The 20,091-nt window shown below is 41.2% G+C and overlaps 1 protein-coding gene across 1 annotated transcript in view; it reads left to right on the top strand.

The window, feature by feature from the left end:
* Positions 1-17,662, top strand: part of twsg1a (twisted gastrulation BMP signaling modulator 1a) — a 36,006-nt gene extending 18,344 nt beyond the window's left edge. The window contains exons 3-5 of the mRNA XM_061919684.1: positions 750-849; positions 12,801-13,052; positions 17,322-17,662. Of these exons, the coding sequence (XP_061775668.1) occupies positions 750-849; positions 12,801-13,052; positions 17,322-17,503 (534 nt within the window). The 3' untranslated portion in view covers positions 17,504-17,662. The remainder of the gene's footprint in view (positions 1-749; positions 850-12,800; positions 13,053-17,321) is intronic.
* Positions 17,663-20,091: the final 2,429 nt, after the last annotated feature.

Consider the following 20,091-nt stretch of genomic DNA (forward strand, 5'->3'; position numbering starts at 1 on the left):
ACATGGGGAGACCCGAAAATAATACGTTACAGTAATCGAGACGAGACGTAACAAACGCATGGATAATGATCTCAGCGTCGCTAGTGGACAAAATGGAGCGAATTTTAGCGATATTACGGAGATGAAAGAAGGCCGTTTTAGTAACGCTTTTAATGTGTGACTCAAAGGAGAGAGTTGGGTGGAAGATAATACCCAGATTTTTTACCGAGTCACCTTGTTTTATTATTTGGTTGTCAAATGTTAAAGTTGTATTATTAAATGGAGGTCGGTGTCTTGCAGGACCGATAATCAGCATTTCCGTTTTTTTGGCGTTGAGTTGCAAAAAATTAGCGGACATCCATTGTTTAATTTCATTAAGACACGCTTCCAGCTGACTACAGTCCGGCGTGTTGGTCAGCTTTAGGGGCATGTAGATAGCTTCTACAGATTTGTGCAGATGAAAAACGGAGCAAAGGAGGGGAAAGTGCAGCCATGTTCTGTTCCCCAGGTGTTTTTTCCCCCCTCACTAGTCCCCCCCTCCGCCTCCCTCATGGCGGTGACCTTGACTCGGAGGAATGCGCTCTCTGTTCCGCCTCAGGAAAGAAAGAAAGCAAGCAAGAGGGAGGAGGAGGAGGAGGGTGCTGAACTCGAGTCTTCTGGAAGTTTCACCCACTTTTTTGTATCTTAGTTAGAATCAGGTCTCAGTATGATGCAAAGTACAGCATGATATCAAAGGTGTTCATACTGCTCTGTGTTTGTGTGCTGTGCAGGAGCTGTGCCAGTGTCGTCCCACCGATGGCAACTGCTCGTGCTGCAAGGAGTGCATGTTGTGTTTGGGCAACCTGTGGGAGGAGTGCTGCGACTGCGTAGGTGAGTGGCGCACGCCAACCAGCTGGACTTTTCATGCCTTTTTATGACCTCATGAAATAAACATCAGTGTCGCCCCCTTTGGTAAGACATTCTATTCCAGTTCGGTTTATTTATTTGTATAACACAGGGGTCGGCAACCCAAAATGTTGAAAGAGCCTTATTGGACCAAAAATACAAAAAAAATTAAAGCTGCAAGCAGCGTTGGTCGGGCCCGCCTTTGGCTGCTGCCCCCGCGACCCAAACCCGGATAAGCGATAGAAGCATGGATAATAGCTACTATTATTATAGGGTGTTGTGTGTAGAATTTTGTGGACAAAAAAGATTTAATTCCATTTTACATTGTCATTGTCTACTGTTAGCCATAAGTGTCCCAATACTTTTGCCTAGTGTTAGTCCTAAGTGTCCCAATACTTTTATCCAGTGGTAGTAGCCATCTTGAGACAACAGCAGTGCAGCAGCATCAGCGCAGTTGATCTTTGAAGGGTCATAAAATCAAAACCGTAGCAGTAATCAAAACTCTGTCTAATACTTTTAATCAGAAGGGGTTCAAACTCTCTCCTGTGCGAGTTTGAAGCCGAAACGACAAAGGCGCTCAGAGGAGATAACTTTTGAAGAAAGGTGACGGGTTTTTACAAAACTTTTGTTTTGAAGGGGTAATTGCCAACTTCCTGTTGATTTTTGCTGAAGGATGTCAAATATTAAAATATCAGTCCAAGTGAGACCTACATAGAAGTTTTTGTTTCATGTCCCTCCGACATTCCTACCGGAAGTTACAGGCAGTTTTGTTTGAGTTTCAGGCAGTTTTGTTTGAGTTCTCTTCCTAGGAGCAGATTTTTCTGTGTTTTATTCAAAAATTGCGTTAGAGCGCAATTTTGAGTTTTGGGTTTTTTTTTTTTTTTTTACTAGATTGCAATTTTTGCCAGTCCTGAGGTGTGTGGCAAGTTTGGTGAGTTTTGAAGCATTTTAAAGGGGTCAAATTACAGCGCAAAGAGGCAAAAATTGCATTTTTTTAGGTAAATTTTGCTTCGAAGGGGTTTTTGAAAAATTTCTGTAGATTTTTGCCCTTGAAGGTACAATTATGAAATCTAGGTCTAAGTCAGACCTACATAAAGGTTTTTGTTTCATGTCTCTATGACATTCCTAACGGAAGTTACAAGCAATCTGTTTTTCTTTTTTCCTAGGGGGCGCTAGAGCGCATTTTTGAGTTTTGGGGTTTGGTTTTTTTATTACATGGCAATTTTCGCCAGTTCTGATTAGTGTGTGAAATTTGGTGAGTTTTGAAGCATGGTCAGGGGGTCAAATTACAGTTCAAAGAGGCGGCGGAATAATAATAATAATAAAGAATAATAAAACGCACGAAAAACAATAGGTCCTTTGGCCATTGCAATGGGCCATGCGGGCCCTAAATATCTGTATGGAGCCGCAAAAAATTAAAAGCCGTATATAAGTGTCAAAATCAAGGCAGTGTCTATATTAGCCTACTATCAAAATGACTGTGTTGCAGACTGACACGAATCTTCGTTGACAGAAATGTTGAAATACAATATTTATTCGACCCATTTTTACAACATTGGAAAACATTAGTAAAACAGAGGCTTCTCAGATGGTGAGATAACGTTTAGATCAGGGGTGCCCATTACGTCGATCGCGAGCTACCAGTCGACCGCGGGGGGTGTGTCAGTCGATCTCCAGCCAGGCTTTTAAAAAAATAGACCTAAAAATGAGTGATCATCAATCTTCACAAAGACGTCACTTAAATGACATTCATGAGATGACGCTGGCTGCTGCAAGATCATTATTATGAAAATATGACCGAGAGGAAGGCGAGAAACACTTTTTATTTCAACAGACTCTCGCGCCGTACCTTCCGTCAAAACTCTAAAGGCCGACTGCACATTTCCTATCTTCACAATAAAAGCCCTGCTTCATGCTGCCTGCGCTAACTAAATACAGAGTCTCGGAAAACTGGCGTGCACAAGCGATCCCTCAGAAAGCTGGCGTGCACATCACTTGTGCACGCCAGCTTTCCGAGACTCTTATTTTGTTAGCGCAGGCAGCATGAAGCAGGGCTTTTATTGTGAAGATAGGAAATGTGCAGTCGGCCTTTAGAGTTTTGACGGAAGGGACGGCGCGAAAGTCTGTTGAAATAAAAAGTGTTTCTCGCCTTCCTCTCTGTCATTTTTTCATAATAATGAACTGGCAGCAGCCAGCGTCATCTCACAAGACCCTCGGGTGCCGTGAATGTCAATCAAGCAAGCTACGGAATTTGCCGCCAATGTTTTTCTTGTAAAGTGTATGGAAGCTGGATGAATTAGATGCCAAAAACCAACCACTTTCATGTGGTATTGTACAGAAAGGACAACTTTTTTTCTCCTCCATTTGAAAATGTGGGCGTTATCATCATTACTGTCTGATTCCAATCAATGCAAGTCATCAGAATCAGGTAATACACCAACTTATATTCTTGTCTTTGTGAAAGAAAGACATCTATATGTGTTATACATGCTTGTATTATCATTAAACACATTTAACTTGTTTACAAAAATGTCTCTTTCATAAATAAATAAATATAAATGATATATATAAATGAGGTAGATCCCCTCGAGTTGGTCAATGGGGCGGCATAGCTCGGTTGGTAGAGTGGCCGTGCCAGCAACTTGAGGGTTGCAGGTTCGATTCCCGCTTGTGCCATCCTAGTTACTGCCGTTGTGTCCTTGGGCAAGACACTTTACCCACCTGCTCCCAGTGCCACCCACACTGGTTTAAATGTAACTTAGATATTGGGTGTCACTATGTAAAGCGCTTTGAGTCACTTGAGAAAAGCGCTATATAAATATAATTCACTTCACTTCACTTCAATTGAAAAGTAGCTCGCCTGCAGAAAAAGTGTGGGCACCCCTGGTTTATATATTACTGACTCAGAATGGCCAATGGTCCAAGTTAAAGGGGAAGATTATCACAACTTCTGAAGGGTTAAAACCAATAAAAATCAGTTCCCAGTGGCTTATTTTATTTTTCAAAGTTTTTCTCAAAATTTTACCCATCACGCAATATTCCGAAAAACGGCTTCAAAGTGCAAGATTTTAACCGTCGTTATATCCACCCGTCCATTATCCTGTGACGTCACAGCGTAAACATGGCGGATAGCACAGAAAGGTATAGCGATATTAGCTCGGATTCAGACTTGGATTTCAGCGCCGTAAGCGATTCAACAGATTCCGCATGTATTGAAACTAGGGGTGTAACGGTACGTGTATTTGTATTGAACCGTGTATTTGTATTGAACCGTTTCGGTACGGGGCATACCGAACGAGTTTGAAAGTCTTCTCGAGCTGCTCTGCTTTCTGCTTCTGTCTGAGCAGTGAGCACCCAGCATTGTCCCGCCAACACAACCATCTGATTGGTTACATTCAAAGCCAATCAGCAGTGCGTATTCAGAACGCATGTTGTCAATGCTTCAGCGTCGAGCAGATATGTGTTTAGCAGCGGACATCGTACACTCCACAAATTATAAAAAAAACACTTCCAAGTTAACTACTTTCCAAACATCACTATGATACGTTGACTTTCTAGAAACTTAAACTGCAGCTCAGCCCACTCACAGTTCTGGCTTGAGGTGAAGGCTAGTTAGCTTTTAGATCGATAGATAGATAGTACTTTATTGGTCTATCTGTCTAAAGTACTATCTATCCAGCTATCTAAAAGCTAGCGTAACGTTAGCTCATTTTGCTGTGCGTGTGTGTTAGGGGCAGCAAAGCCCTGTCTGTCTGTTATTTCATTGAACTCCATGGTCTTCAGGGATGAATAATCTCTCCTATTGCTTTTGTACTATTTTTTTCAGTTATAGTTACATGAATCATTAGTAATGTAGCAGCCTAGTTTTGAATGGCAGGGTCCCTGCTATCACATGTTGATACAAATATAACATTTACATAATAAAAGTCAACTACAGACTTCCAAAATGCTGTAATAAATTAAGCATGATGAGTTGACTTGAAACTCTTTAATGTTGCACTTTTTATATGTAGAAGAAAAGTTGTGTCATTTTATTTCATCAAAGCAACAACTTGAGGCAGTTTAATGTGGATTAACGTGGGCAGAATTATTATAGTGTACCCAATGTTAAAAGCATAAAGCCATTGTTTACAAATTTGGTAAATAAATAACCCAAAAATTTATATTTTGTTGTTTTCTTACTGTACCGAAAATGAACCGAACCGTGACCTCTAAACCGAGGTACGTACCGAACCGAAATTTTTGTGTACCGTTACACCCCTAATTGAAACGGATGGTTGGAGTATGGAGGCAGGTAGCGAAAACGAAATTGAAGAAGAAACTGAAGGTATTGAGCCATATCACGACAGACGGCGGCACAGGATTCGGCGATTGCCTTCTAACCAACGATTAGTATGGGTTTGTTTGGCATTAAATGTGGGTGGAGGGAAAGGCTGGATGAAAATATAGCTACAAATCAATCAATCAATGTTTACTTATATAGCCCTAAATCATTAGTGTCTCAAAGGGCTGCACAAACCACAACACAAACCACTACGACATCCTCGGTAGGCCCACATAAGGGCAAGGAAAACTCACACCCAGTGGGACGTCGGTGACAATGATGACTATGAGAACCTTGGAGAGGACGAAAGCAATGAATGTCGAGCGGGTTTATGAGACATAATGATGCAATATGTACATACAGCTAGCCTAAATAGCATTTTGGCATCGATTAGCTTGCAGTCATGCCGTGACCAAATATGTCTGATTAGCACACTCCACATAGGTCAATAACATCAACAAAACTCACCTTTGTGCATTCATGCACAACTTTATAAGTTTGGTGGACAAAATGAGACAGAAAAAGAAGTAGCATAAATCATATCCAGGGGGTTTACCTTTCTCGTCTGCGGGAAGAGACTGCCGTCGTCCCCGAATAGCTCCGGCAGATTCAGTGGTGGTCTATTTTCCAGTATTGCAGATTTCGTTGACTTTATCGTTGGAAATGCATCTGCTTTGAGTGTCGCAGGATATCCACACATTCTTGCCATCTCTGTCGTGGCATAGCTGTCGTCAGTAAAGTGTGCGGGACAAACGAGGGACTTTCGCATCTTTTGGCCACTGTTGCAACTTGAATCTGTCTCTGTTGGTGTTGTTACATCCTCCAACAACACACCGACGAGGCATGATGTCTCCAAGGTACGGGAAAACAGTCGAAAAAACGGAAAATAACAGAGCTGATTTGACTTGGTGTGTGTAATAAGATTGAGAAAATGACGCATTGCTTCATGTTTTGACGTCACGGGTGAAAGGTCTTTGCTCGACAGGCTATCAATTGAAAGGCGTTTAAATCGCCAAATTCACCCTTCAAAAGGGGAACATTATCAGCAGACCTACGTAAGCGTCAATATATACCTTGATGGTGCAGAAAAAAGACCATGTATTTTTTTAACCGATTTCCGAACTCTAAATGGGTGAATTTTGGCAAATTAAACGCCTTTCTGTTTATCGGTCTTTTAGCGATGACGTCAGAACGTGACGTCACCGAGGTAACACACCCGCCATTTTCATTTTCAACACATTACAAACACCGGGTCTCAGCTCTGTTATTTTCCGTTTTTTTGACTATTTTTTGGAACCTTGGAGACATCATGCCTCGTCGGTGTGTTGTCGGAGGGTGTAACAACACTAACCGGGAGGGATTCAAGTTGCAACACTGGCAAGAAATCTGCCGCCAGACCCCCGTTGAATGTACCAGAGTGTCTCCACATTTGACCGCCGATGCTAAGACAGACATGGCACAGAGATGTATGGATAACCTGCAGATGCATTTGCAACGATAAAGTCAACGAAATCACAAAGGTGAGTTTTGTGGATGTTGTTGACTTATGTGCTAATCAGACATATTTGGTCGCAGCATGACTGCCAGCTAATCGATGCTAACATGCTACGCTAATCGATGCTAACATGCTATTTACGCTAGCTGTATGTACATTTGAAACTAGATACCCACATTTAATGCAAAACAAACACTTACCAATCGACGGATTTAAGTTGCTCCAGTGTCACAAGATGCGAAAGTCTTGATCGTTTGGTCCGCACATTTTACCGGCGATGCTAATAAGGCAGCCATGCTATGGGCCACTACATTAGGTACACCCATGCTATGGCCAAACAGCGTCAATAGCTATTCGCTCAATAGTTTCAATTTCTTCTTCAATTTCGTTTTCGCTATCTGCCTCCATTCTCCGACCATCTGTTTCAATACATGCGTAATCTGTTGAATCGCTTAAGCCGCTGAAATCCGAGTCTGAATCCGAGCTAATGTCGCTATATCTTGCTGTGGTAACCGCCATGTTGTTTGTATTGGCAGCACTGTATGACGTCACAGGGAAATGGACAGTCGCATCGCAAATAGCGAAAATCAAGAATTTTAAAGCTTTTTTTAGGGATATTCCGGGAGGTGTAAAACTTTGAAAAAAACTTTGAAAAATAAAACAAGACACTGGCAACTGATTTTTATTGTTTTTAACCCTTTTGAAATTGTGATAATGTTCCCCTTTAAAGAAAATGGTGGGCTGTCTTCTTTGAATGGATTTATAACAATCTATGCAAGCTAAAATGGAGGCAATATTACATTTAGATAATATGTCATTAGAAATGCAGATATAAATTAAATAGACAGAGGACATAGGAAATTAAATGAGCTCAAATATACATACAAGTGAGGAATAATGATCTAATATGTACATAAAGCTATCCAAAATAGCATGTTAGCATCGATTAGCTTGAAGTCATGCACTGACCATGCCTGATTAGCACTCCACACAAGTCAAAACATCAACAAAGCTCACATTTGTGCATTCACACACAGCATAAATAGTTTGGTGGACAAAATGAGACAAAGAAAGAGTGGCGTAAAACAAGAAAGTTGTACATGTAAACAGACTCTGGTGAGTTCAAGGACTGCCAAAATTAGTAGGACAAAGCGGCACTCGCCAAATACTCTCATCAGAAAAACATGTTTAATATAAATAGTGGGATTGTCCTCCTAGAGAAACTTTATATTGTTTCAATCATTCACATTGTGGTAACAGATAATAACAAAATAAATTGTCAATGACTTATGAATGAATAGTGGCTAAGTCCCACCCCCAGTGACCCGTCAAATACTTTTGGGATAGGCTACAGCGACCCCATAGGGGGACAAGCGGTAGAAAATGGATTGACTAATATACAATGTATTAACAAAATAAAATACAATATAATAATAATATACAATGTTGGCCGTGCGAGAATGTGGCAACTTGTCCAGGGTGTACCCCGCCTTCCGCCCGAATGCAGCTGGGATAGGCTCCAGCATTCCCCGTGAACAAATAAGGGAACAAATAAGTGGTAGGAAATGGATGGACAGATGGTTGGAATATAATAATTAGAGATGTCCGATAATATCGGACTGCCGATATTCCATCCATTTCTACCGCTTATTCCCTTTGGGGTCGCGGGGGGCGCTGGTGCCTATCTCAGCTACAATCAGGCGGAAGGCAGTGTACACCCTGGACAAGTCGCCACCTCATCGCAGGGCCAACACAGATATTAAGCTTTAAAATGTAACATCAGAAATTATCGGTATCAGTTTCAAAATTATTGGTATCGGTTTCAAAAAGTAAAATGTAGGACTTTTTAAAACGCCCCAGTATACACGGACGTAGAGAGAAGTACAGAGCGCCAATAAACCTTAAAGGCACTGCCTTTGTGTGTCGGCCAAGTCACATAATATCTACGGCTTTTCACACACACAAGTGAATGCAAGGCGTACTTGGTCAACAGGTCACACTGAGGGTGGCCGTATAAACAACTTGAACACTGTTACAAATATGCGCCACACTGTGAACCCACACCAAACGAGAATGACAAACACATTTCGGGAGAACATCCGCACCGTAACACAACATAAACACAACAAATACCCAGAAGCCCTTGCAGCACTAACTCTTACAGCTAACTCCTACCTTCCCCCACCTCAACTCCGCCCACCTCAACCTCCTCATGCTCTCTCAGGGAGAGCATGTCCCATATTCCAAGCTCTGTTTTGAGGCATGTTAAAAAAATAATGCACTTTGTGACTTCAATAATAAATATGGCAGTGCCATGTTGGAATTTTTTTTCCATAAGTTGAGTTGATTTATTTTGGAAAACCTTGTTACATTGTTTAATGCATCCAGCGGGGCATCACAACAAAATGAGGCATAATAATGTGTTAATTCCACGACTGTATATATCTGTATCGGTAATTATGAGTTGGACAATATCGGAATATTGGCAAAAAAAACAGTATTGGACATCTCTAATAATAATTATAATAATCAATTGTGTGAATGTGAGTGTGAATGTAGTCTGTCTATCTGTGTTGGCCCTGCGATGAGGTGGCGACTTGTCCAGGGTGTACCCTGCCTCCCGCCCGATTGTAGCTGAGATAGGCGCCAGCGCCCCCTGCGACCCCAAAAGGGATTAAGCGGTAGAAAATGGATGGATGGATGGAATTTTTAATCAAATCGTAGCCTCTGAATCGTAATTGCAATCAATTCGTGAGGTGCCCAAAGGTTCCCACTTCGAGAATCAGTCTTGTTGGAGCCGAGGAGTTCCAGATGTATGCTCCACTTCTTCTTCTTCTTCTTCTTGTTTACTTTGGATCTCTGGCCGTCTTTTTTAAACAGAGCAGGCCGTCCGAGCGGGACGACCTCTTGGCCTTCTGATTTCCTGCCTTTGATCATCTGCACCACCTTGTCACTTCCTGTGTTTGCCTATCACAATATTAGTTTAATTTCCTGTCCCATGGAGATCTGTCACTACTCACAGCCACTTTGGCAAAGCTGAGCAGCACAAGACCATACGGCAGTTCAGAGCAGATGTGGGTAAAGGTGCGAATCTCCCGTCCAAAGGCAAAGCCTAGTAACTCACTTCTAGCTGATTTTGAGAAAACAAAGGAAACTCAATCTATCTTGCTGCTGTCTTACAAAGATCTACAAAGTCATCAAACGTATAGATGTTTTCTCGAGCTTTCATTTTCTTGCCGATTGAGCCGTGGATTGAATCTGCTCTCATGAACGTGTGCCCTGTCTCCGGATATTAGATCACAATCTCGGGTGGGCCCCGTTCTGCGTTGGCACATGGGGCAAGAGCCGTGTACAGCGTCCAGTTTTTATTTGGACCTCCACAGTTATCTTCCCAAAAGAGTATGCAAGGGGAAGAATCAAGAACAATACATTTAAAGGGGAACATTATCACAATTTCAAATGTGTTTGTCATTATTGTTTGGTGTGGCGCATATTTGTAACAGTGTTTAAGTTGTTTATACGGTCACCCTCAGTGTGACCTGTATGGCCGTCGACCAAGTATGCCTTGCATTCACTTGTGTGTGTGAAAAGCCGTAGATATTATGTGACTGGGCCAGCACGCAAAGGCAATGAATGCCTTTAAGCCAGGGGTCGGGAACCTTTTTGGCTGAGAGAGCCATGAAAGCCAAATATTTTAAAATGCATTTTCATGAGAGCCACATCATATTTTTTAACACTGAATAGAATAGAATAAAATACAATAGAATAGACTTTGTCATTATATTTGCATATAATGAGATTAAAGACTCCAATTTAAGGTGCGGTTGTGGGAACAAATATGGGGTAAAATAAATAACACAAGAGGTAATAAAGGAAAAACTAACAATTGAAATAAACCGACTACTATCTATTAAAAATAACAAGCAATCCTGTACAATATAAAAAACACTATAGAAATACATAATACTGTACAATATACAGAACAAGACAAGAGTACCGAAGTAATAATACAACTAAATGCGTGCATTTTTTTAAGTAAAACCAACATTTTCAGAGGATAATAAGTCTCTAATTCTTTTTTAATATTATTGTTATTGCTTGAACAGGTGCGGTAGAAAACGGATGAGAATGTTGTATATTTTGAATGTTATTTTTGACATCGTGATTACCAGCGGAATTATTCTTTACTTATCGTGTTAAGCAATGTCAGCTAATGTTTATCAGAGAGCCAGATGCAGTCATCAAAAGAGCCACATCTGGCTCTAAAACCATAGGTTCCCTACCCCTGTTTTAAGGCATGCCCCCAATATTGTTGTCTGGATGGAAATCGGGAGATATTCGGGAGAACGGTTGCCCCGGGAGATTTTCGGGAGGGGCACTGAAATTCGAGAGTCTCCCACTCGTACAGCGGCGTTTTAAAAAGTCATAAATTTTACCTTTTGAAACTGATACCGATAATTTCCGATATTACATTTTAAAGCATTTATCGGCCGATAATATCGGCAGTTCGATATTATCGGACATCTGTAGTACTAATATATTTAAAAAAAAAAAAAACACATTTTAGGTATTCACCTTCTTGTTTGACATGTTTCAACCCTCTCATGTCCTCCGGGATATCAGGCATGTGCAACCCCAATAATATGTTTTTAAAAACTCACATTTGAAGTATACACCTTCTTGTTTGACATGTTTCAACCCTCACATGTCTTCCGGGATATCAGGCATGTGCAACCCCAATAAAATATTTTTAAAAACTCACATTTGAGGTATACACCTTCTTGTTTGACATGTTTCAACCCTCTCATGTCCTCCGGGATATCAGACATGTGCAACCCCAATAAAATATTTTTAAAAACTCACATTTGAGGTATACACCTTCTTGTTTGACATGTTTCAACCCTCTCATGTCCTCCGGGATATCAGACATGTGCAACCCCAATAATATGTTTTTAAAAACTCACATTTTAGGTATACACCTTCTTGTTTGACATGTTTCAACCCTCTCATGTCCTCCAGGATATCAGGCATGTGCAACCCCAATAATATGTTTTTAAAAACTCACATTTTAGGTATACACCTTCTTGTTTGACATGTTTCAACCCTCACATGTCCTCCGGGATATCAGGCATGTGCAACCCCAATAATATGTTTTTAAAAACTCACATCTGAGGTATACACCTTGTTTGACATGTTTCAACCCTCTCATGTCCTCCGGGATATCAGGCATGTGCAACCCCAATAATATGTTTTTAAAAACTCACATTTGAGGTATACACTTTCTTGTTTGACATGTTTCAACCCTGTCATGTCCTCCTGGATATCAGGCATGTGCAACCCCAATAATATGTTTTTAAAAACTCACATCTGAGGTATACACCTTGTTTGACATGTTTCAACCCTCTCATGTCCTCCGGGATATCAGGCATGTGCAACCCCAATAATATGTTTTTAAAAACTCACATCTGAGGTATACACCTTCTTGTTTGACATGTTTCAACCCTCTCATGTCCTCCGGGATATCAAGCATGTGCAACCCCAATAATATGTTTTAAAAAACTCAGATTTGAGGTATACACCTTGTTTGACATGTTTCAACCCTCTCATGTCCTCCTGGATATCAGGCATGTGCAACCCCAATAATATGTTTTTAAAAACTCAGATTTGAGGTATACACCTTGTTTGACATGTTTCAACCCTCTCATGTCCTCCTGGATATCAGGCATGTGCAACCCCAATAATATGTTTTTAAAAACTCACATCTGAGGTATACACCTTGTTTGACATGTTTCAACCCTCTCATGTCCTCCGGGATATCAGGCATGTGCAACCCCAATAATATGTTTTAAAAAACTCAGATTTGAGGTATACACCTTGTTTGACATGTTTCAACCCTCTCATGTCCTCCGGGATATCAGGCATGTGCAACCCCAATAATATGTTTTTAAAAACTCACATTTTAGGTATACACCTTGTTTGACATGTTTCAACCCTCTCATGTCCTCCGGGATATCAGGCATGTGCAACCCCAATAATATGTTTTTAAAAACTTACATTTGAGGTATACACCTTCTTGTTTGACATGTTTCAACCCTCTCATGTCCTCCGGGATATCAGGCATGTGCAACCCCAAGAACTACAGCGACTCTCCGGCCACGTCCAAGAGCACGGTGGAGGAGTTGCACCGGCCCATTCCCTCGCTCTTCCGCGCCCTCACGGAGGGTGACGCGCCCGTCAACATGATGGTGGTCTCCTTCCCCGTGGCTGAGGAACTGTCCCACCTGGTCTCCTTCCTGGAGTCTCTTGACGGCCCGCACCAGAACGTGTCGCTGCCCGGGAACAGCATCCACGCCAGCTACGACGTTCAAGGTGACCGCGATGCCTTCTTCCTCCTAGCGGATGTTAGTCATCAGTTAAGTCCATCAAAAGTGCTCACAATGATACCACACTAATACTCAAAATTAATATTATATTGGGAACATCTGCAGACCTGTATAGTTGCATCCAACATTCTGATAATTATCCTTGCTTTTATATGACACTGCCAGAGGGGAAATGCACTTTATTTTATTTACTGATTGTGCCCACCATTCCCAATCTCTATGTACAAACCCTGTTTCCATATGAGTTGGGAAATTGTGTTAGATGTAAATATAAACAGAATACAATGATTTGCAAATCCTTTTCAACCCATATTCAGTTGAATATGCTACAAAGACAACATATTTGATGTTCAAACTGATAAACATTTCTTTTTGTTGCAAATAATCATCAACTTAGAATTTCATGGCTGCAACACGTGCCAAAGTAGTTGGGAAAGGGCATGTTCACCACTGTGTTACATCACCTTTTCTTTTAACAACACTCAATAAACGTTTGGGAACTGAGGAAACTAATTGTTGAAGCTTTGAAAGTGGAATTATTTCCCATTCTTGTTTTATGTAGAGCTTCAGTCCTTCAACAGTCCGGGGTCTCCGCTGTCGTATTTTACGCTTCATAATGCGCCACACATTTTCCATGGGAGACAGGTCTGGACTGCAGGCGGGCCAGGAAAGTACCCGCACTCTTTTTTTTTTTTTTTAAGGAAGCTATGCTGTTGTTACACGTGCTGAATGTGGCTTGGCATTGTCTTGCTGAAATAAGCAGGGGCGTCCATGAAAAAGACGGTGCTTAGATGGCAGCATATGTTGTTCCAAAACCTGTATGTACCTTTCAGCATTAATGGTGCCTTCACAGATGTGTAAGTTACCCATGCCTTGGGCACTAATGCACCCCCATACCATCACAAATGCTGGCTTTTGAACTTTGCGTCGATAACAGTCTGGATGGTTCACTTCCCCTTTGGTCCGGATGACACGATGTCGGATATTTCCAAAAACAATTTGAAATGTGGACTCGTCAGAACACTTTTCCACTTTGCATCAGTCCATCTTAGATGATCTCGGGCCCAGAGAAGCCGGCGGCGTTTCTGGATGTTGTTGATAAATGGCTTTCGCTTTGCATAGTAGAGCTTTAACTTGCACTTACAGATGTAGCGACCAACTGTATTTAGTTACAGTGGTTTTCTGAAGTGTTCCTGAGCCCATGTGGTGATATCCTTTACACACTGATGTCGGTTTTTGGTGCAGTATCGCCTGAGGGATCAAAGCTCCGTGATATCATCGCTTACGTGCAGTGATTTCTCCAGATTCTCTGAACTTTTTGATGATATAATGGTGCCTTCCCAGATGTGTAAGTTACCCATGCCTTGGGCACTAATGCACCCCCATACCATCACACATGCTGGCTTTTCAACTTTGCGTCGATAACAGTCTGGATGGTTCGCTTCCCCTTTGGTCCGGATGACACAATGTCGGATATTTCCAAAAACAATTTGAAATGTGGACTCGTCAGACCACAGAACACTTTTCCACTTTGCATCAGTCCATCTTAGATGATCTCGGGCCCATAGAAGCCGGCGGTGTTTCTGGATGTTGTTGATAAATGGCTTTCGCTTTGCATATTAGTTCTTTAACTTGCACTTACAGATGTAGTGATGAACTGTATTTAGTGACAGTGGTTTTCTGAAGTGTTCCTGAGCCCATGTGGTGATATCCTTTAGAGTTTGATGTCGGTTTTTGATACAGTGCCGTCTGAGGGATGGAAGGTCACGGTCATTCAATGTTGGTTTTCTCCAGATTCTCTGGACCTTTTGATGATATTATGGAGCGTAGATGTTGAAATCCCTCAATTTCTTGCAATTGCACTTTGAGAAAGGTTGTTCTTAAACTGTTTAAATATTTGCTCACGCAGTTGTGGACAAAGGGGTGTACCTCGCCCCATCCTTTCTTGTGAAAGACTGAGCATTTTTTGGGGAAGCTTTTTTTATACCCAATCATGGCACCCACCTGTTCCCAATTAGCCTGCACACCTGTGGGATGTTCCAAATAAGTGTTTGATGAGCATCCCTCAACTTTATCAGTATTCATTGCCACCTTTCCCAACTTCTTTGTCACGTGTCGCTGGCATCAAATTCTAAAGTTAATGATTATTATACTCCCTCCGAGGTCTTAATCGAGGCTCAAGTTGTCCGTTTTTCTCAAACAGATGTTTATTTAAGCCACGCCTTCTTCTCCTCCCAAATGATGCCGAAAAATGCCGAACAAATGCCGTCAGAACTAATGAATGAGAAAAAACAGAACTCACAATTAGTCTGACGTCAAATAAAAGAAAACACATAGATTTCACATGCATTTTCACAAAGAATCACACCCCATTGGCCTCACAAACTCCGAGGGAATGAAGTTTCTTTCCGAGCCGAGACTCCATTAACGTCTTCCATCAAATGTTTGCTGTCTCATGCTGCTACCCTTATTCCGTCACATATTAATTGTCCCCCCCAACAATGTGAACAAACCGGAAACAAAATATGTTCCTCTCCAATTTACATGGGTTTTGTAACAAAAATAAAGTTAACAAATACTTGCATTAAATTACCAAATAAAATAAATTTTTAATCACATTATATGTAACTATGAACTGAATATTTAGACATTGTATTTATTTATTATAATCAACTACAGGACTATGGGACGGCGTGGCGCAGTGGGAGAGTGGCCGTGCGCAACCCGAGGGTCCCTGGTTCAAATCCCACCTAGTACCAACCTTGTCACGTCCGTTGTGTCCTGAGCAAGACACTTCACCCTTGCTCCTGATGGGTGCTGGTTGGCGCCTTGCATGGCAGCTCCCTCCATCAGTGTGTGTGAATGGGTAAATGTGGAAGTAGTGTCAAAGCGCTTTGAGTACCTTGAAGGTAGAAAAGCGCTATACAAGTACAACCCATTTATCATTTATCATTTAACTATGAAATTATATAACATGTATACAATGTGCCTCTGTCAGCAGCTACAGATTATTTGCAACAGAAAAAAAATGTTTATCAGTTTGAACATCAAATATGTTGTCTTTGTAGCATATTCAACTGAATATGGGTTGAAAAGGATTTGCAAATGAATCAATCAATCAATCAATGTTTATTTATATAGCCCCAAATCACAAATGTCTCAAAGGACCGCACAAATCATTACGACTACAACATCCTCGGAAGAACCCACAAAAGGGCAAGGAAAACTCACACCCAGAGGGCAGGGAGAATTCACATCCAGTGGGACGCCAGTGACAATGCTGACTATGAGAAACCTTGGAGAGGACCTCAGATGTGGGTATATACAGTATAGGTATATATGTATGTATATATGTATATAAAGGTATATACAGTATAGGTATATATGTATGTATATATGTATATAAAGGTATATACAGTATAGGTATATATGTATGTATATATGTATATAAAGGTATATACAGTATAGGTATATATGTATGTATATATGTATATAAAGGTATATACAGTATAGTATATATGTATGTATATATTTATATAAAGGTATATACAGTATAGGTATATATATGTATGTATATATGTATATAAAGGTATATACAGTACAGGCGTAATGTGATCAAACTTTCTTGTTCTTGTCAAAAGTTTAGCAGCCGCATTTTGTACCAACTGTAATCTTTTAATGCTAGACATGGGGAGACCCGAAAATAATACGTTACAGTAATCGAGACGAGACGTAACAAACGCATGGATAATGATCTTAGCGTCTTTAGTGGACAAAATGGAGCGAATTTTAGCGATATTACGGAGATGAAAGAAGGCCGTTTTAGTAACGCTTTTAATGTGTGACTCAAAGGAGAGAGTTGGGTGGAAGATAATACCCAGATTTTTTACCGAGTCACCTTGTTTTATTATTTGGTTGTCAAATGTTAAAGTTGTATTATTAAATAGAGGTCGGTGTCTAGCAGGACCGATAATCAGCATTTCCGTTTTTTTGGTGTTAAGTTGCAAAAAATTAGCGGACATCCATTGTTTAATTTCATTAAGACATGCTTCCAACTGACTACAGTCAACCCTAACCCTAAATCATTGTATTCCGTTTATATTTACATCGAACACAATTTCCCAACTCCTATGGAAACAGAGTTTGTATTAGTGGTGGAAATGTTAGACAAGATTTGACAGTATTGACAGCAGCAGTCAAATGAGTGGATGAAACAACCTTTTAACAGCTGCTGTCTTCTCGGCCTGGGTTGCAGACAACATGTGCACGGTGGTCTACTTCGACGAGTGCGTCTCCATCCGCCAGTGCAAGCTGTACTGCGAGTCCATGGGGGGATCCAAGTACCGCTGGTTCCACAACGCCTGCTGCCAGTGCATCGGGCCCGAGTGCGTGGACTACGGCAGCAAGGCCGTCAAGTGTATGAACTGTCTCTTCTGAAGACTCGTGGCGAGAACCACCTTGGAAACAGTTTTACTCTGCTGTTCACTGTATATTTTTTAGATATATGTTTTCAAGTATGTTTGTACTAAAGGTGTATATGTATATTGTATTTTTACACGCTAAGTCACAGTCCAAATAAAACTTTGGTGATGTGGACTCAAAGGGGGTTTTCTTTAGCTTTCTTTGAGGTTTTCATGCGTGCTCTAATCTTAGCCCATCGGTGCCCGAGTCAGGAAACGCATCATTTCCTGGACAAACAAGGCTGTGATTATGGCGTTCTCATCCGCAGGTGTTCCATTGCTCACTGACCGAGTGAGAGAAAGTGGGGCCGGGTGCCAATCTGAGGCCGCCACAGACAAATGCTCTTTTCAAAACGCTTGTTGGCGGTTTGCACGACTGCCAGACAGAACTTGATGGCCTCACTCATAAAGGTCACAAAGCTTACTTTTTTTTTTTTTTTATAATCACAGTGACATGACATCATTGTTTTACTTCACTGTAGACCAGGGGTAGGGAACCTATGGCTCTAGAGCCAGATGTGGCTCTTTTGATGACTGCATCTGGCTCCAGATCAATCTTAGCTGACATTGCTTAACGTGATAATTATCAATCAATCAATCAATCAATGTTTACTTAAATAGCCCTAAATCACTAGTGTCTCAAAGGGCTGCACAAACCACTACAACATCCTCGGTAGGCCCACATAAGGGCAAGGAAAACTCACACCCAGTGGGACGTCGGTGACAATGATGACTATGAGAACCTTGGAGAGGAGGAAAGCAATGGATGTCGAGCGGGTCTAACATGATACTGTGAAAGTTCAATCCATAATGGATCCAACACAGTCGCGAGAGTCCAGTCCAAAGCGGATCCAACACAGCAGCGAGAGTCCCGTTCACAGCGGAGCCAGCAGGAAACCATCCCAAGCGGAGGCGGATCAGCAGCGCAGAGATGTCCCCAGCCGGTACACAGGCGAGCAGTATATGGCCACCGGATCGGACCGGACCCCCTCCACAAGGGAGAGTGGGACATAGGAGAAAAAGAAAAGAAACGGCAGATCAACTGGTCTAAAAAGGGAGTCTATTTAAAGGCTAGAGTATACAAATGAGTTTTAAGGTGAGACTTAAATGCTTCTACTGAGGTAGCATCTCGAACTTTTACCGGGAGGGCATTCCAGAGTACTGGAGCCCGAAATGAAAACGCTCTATAACCCGCAGACTTTTTTTGGGCTTTGGGAATCCCGAATAATTTCGCTGGTAATCACAGTGCTAAAAATAACGTGCAAAACATAAAACATTCTCATGCATTTATATCCATCCATCCGTCTTCTACCGCACCTGTTCAAGAAGTCGCATTAATGGTAAGAAGTATTTTATGTCACGATTAGGGTGGGGGGTTGCAGATTGCTGCAGGGTCGTTCCCCCAGGAAGGCAGACGGACTACTCGGGACATGGCATTTAGGTAAAAACATGATTTAATTTGAACTAAAAAAATATACAAACAAAAATCGCTCACAGCGGAGGCACAACTTGGGCTAAGGAACAAAGCTAACGCAAAAACAGACTTAAGAACATAAATCAAACAAAACTTACTTGGCATGGCATGAAGCACGAAACTAGGGCAAGGCATGAAACAAGTCAGCACAGGGCGACTGACTGGCAAAGACAAGCTTAAATACTGCCTCTGATTAGTGCTCGGGAAGCAGGTGAGCGGGCATTTTGTCCACCAGAGACAGGTGGACAAAATGAGTAACCAAGGAAACCAGGCAAGGGAGTGGAAAAAAACAGGAACTTAAAGAGTCCAAAGGACAAACAGCACATGGCCAAACAAAAACATGATCAACAGACATGACATTTTATTTATTATTGGTTAGCTTCAGAATAACAGTGTTATTAAAAAGAATAAGAGACTTATTCTACTCTAAAAATGTTGGTCTTACTTAAAAATGCAGGTCCATTCTATGTGTCGTACTTGATCTTTTTGCAAAGTTTTATTGTGTGTGATTCTGTAGCCACACAGGAATGGCAACATTTTACAATCAGCATGATTTCAATCTAAGGTTTAGAGCAGGGGTGTCCAAAGTGCGGCCCGCAGGTCATTTTTAACGGCCCCGCGGTACATTTTAAAAATACAATTGAAAAAAATGTAAAACAAAAAAAAGGAATAAGCGGTAGAAATGGATGGATGGATAAAAGAACAAACAGGTGAAATGTAACAAGAAATGTTGCAATGCTTTAATAACACAAAGCTGCCATGCAGGCAGTTTCTTTCTTTATCCATCCATCCATCCATTTTCTACCGCTTATTCCCTTTTGGGGCCTATCTCAGCTACAATTGGGCGGAAGGCGGGGTACACCCTGGACAAGTCGCCACCTTAAAGAAATAATAATGGATCTAAAGCAATGTCATTTTGAAATATTGATCTATTCAAGGCTTCAATTATGTCACATTAAATATTCCACTTTGAAATATTTTTGGGGGGAAAATGTTGCATATTTTGTGTTTGCCATATAAAAAAACTGAGCTGTTTTTTTAAAGAAGGGCCTAAAACAAACAAACAAAACATAAACAACAATAAAACTTAA

This window comes from Nerophis ophidion, linkage group LG14 (genome assembly GCF_033978795.1).
Source record: "Nerophis ophidion isolate RoL-2023_Sa linkage group LG14, RoL_Noph_v1.0, whole genome shotgun sequence".
Lineage (NCBI taxonomy): Eukaryota > Metazoa > Chordata > Actinopteri > Syngnathiformes > Syngnathidae > Nerophis > Nerophis ophidion.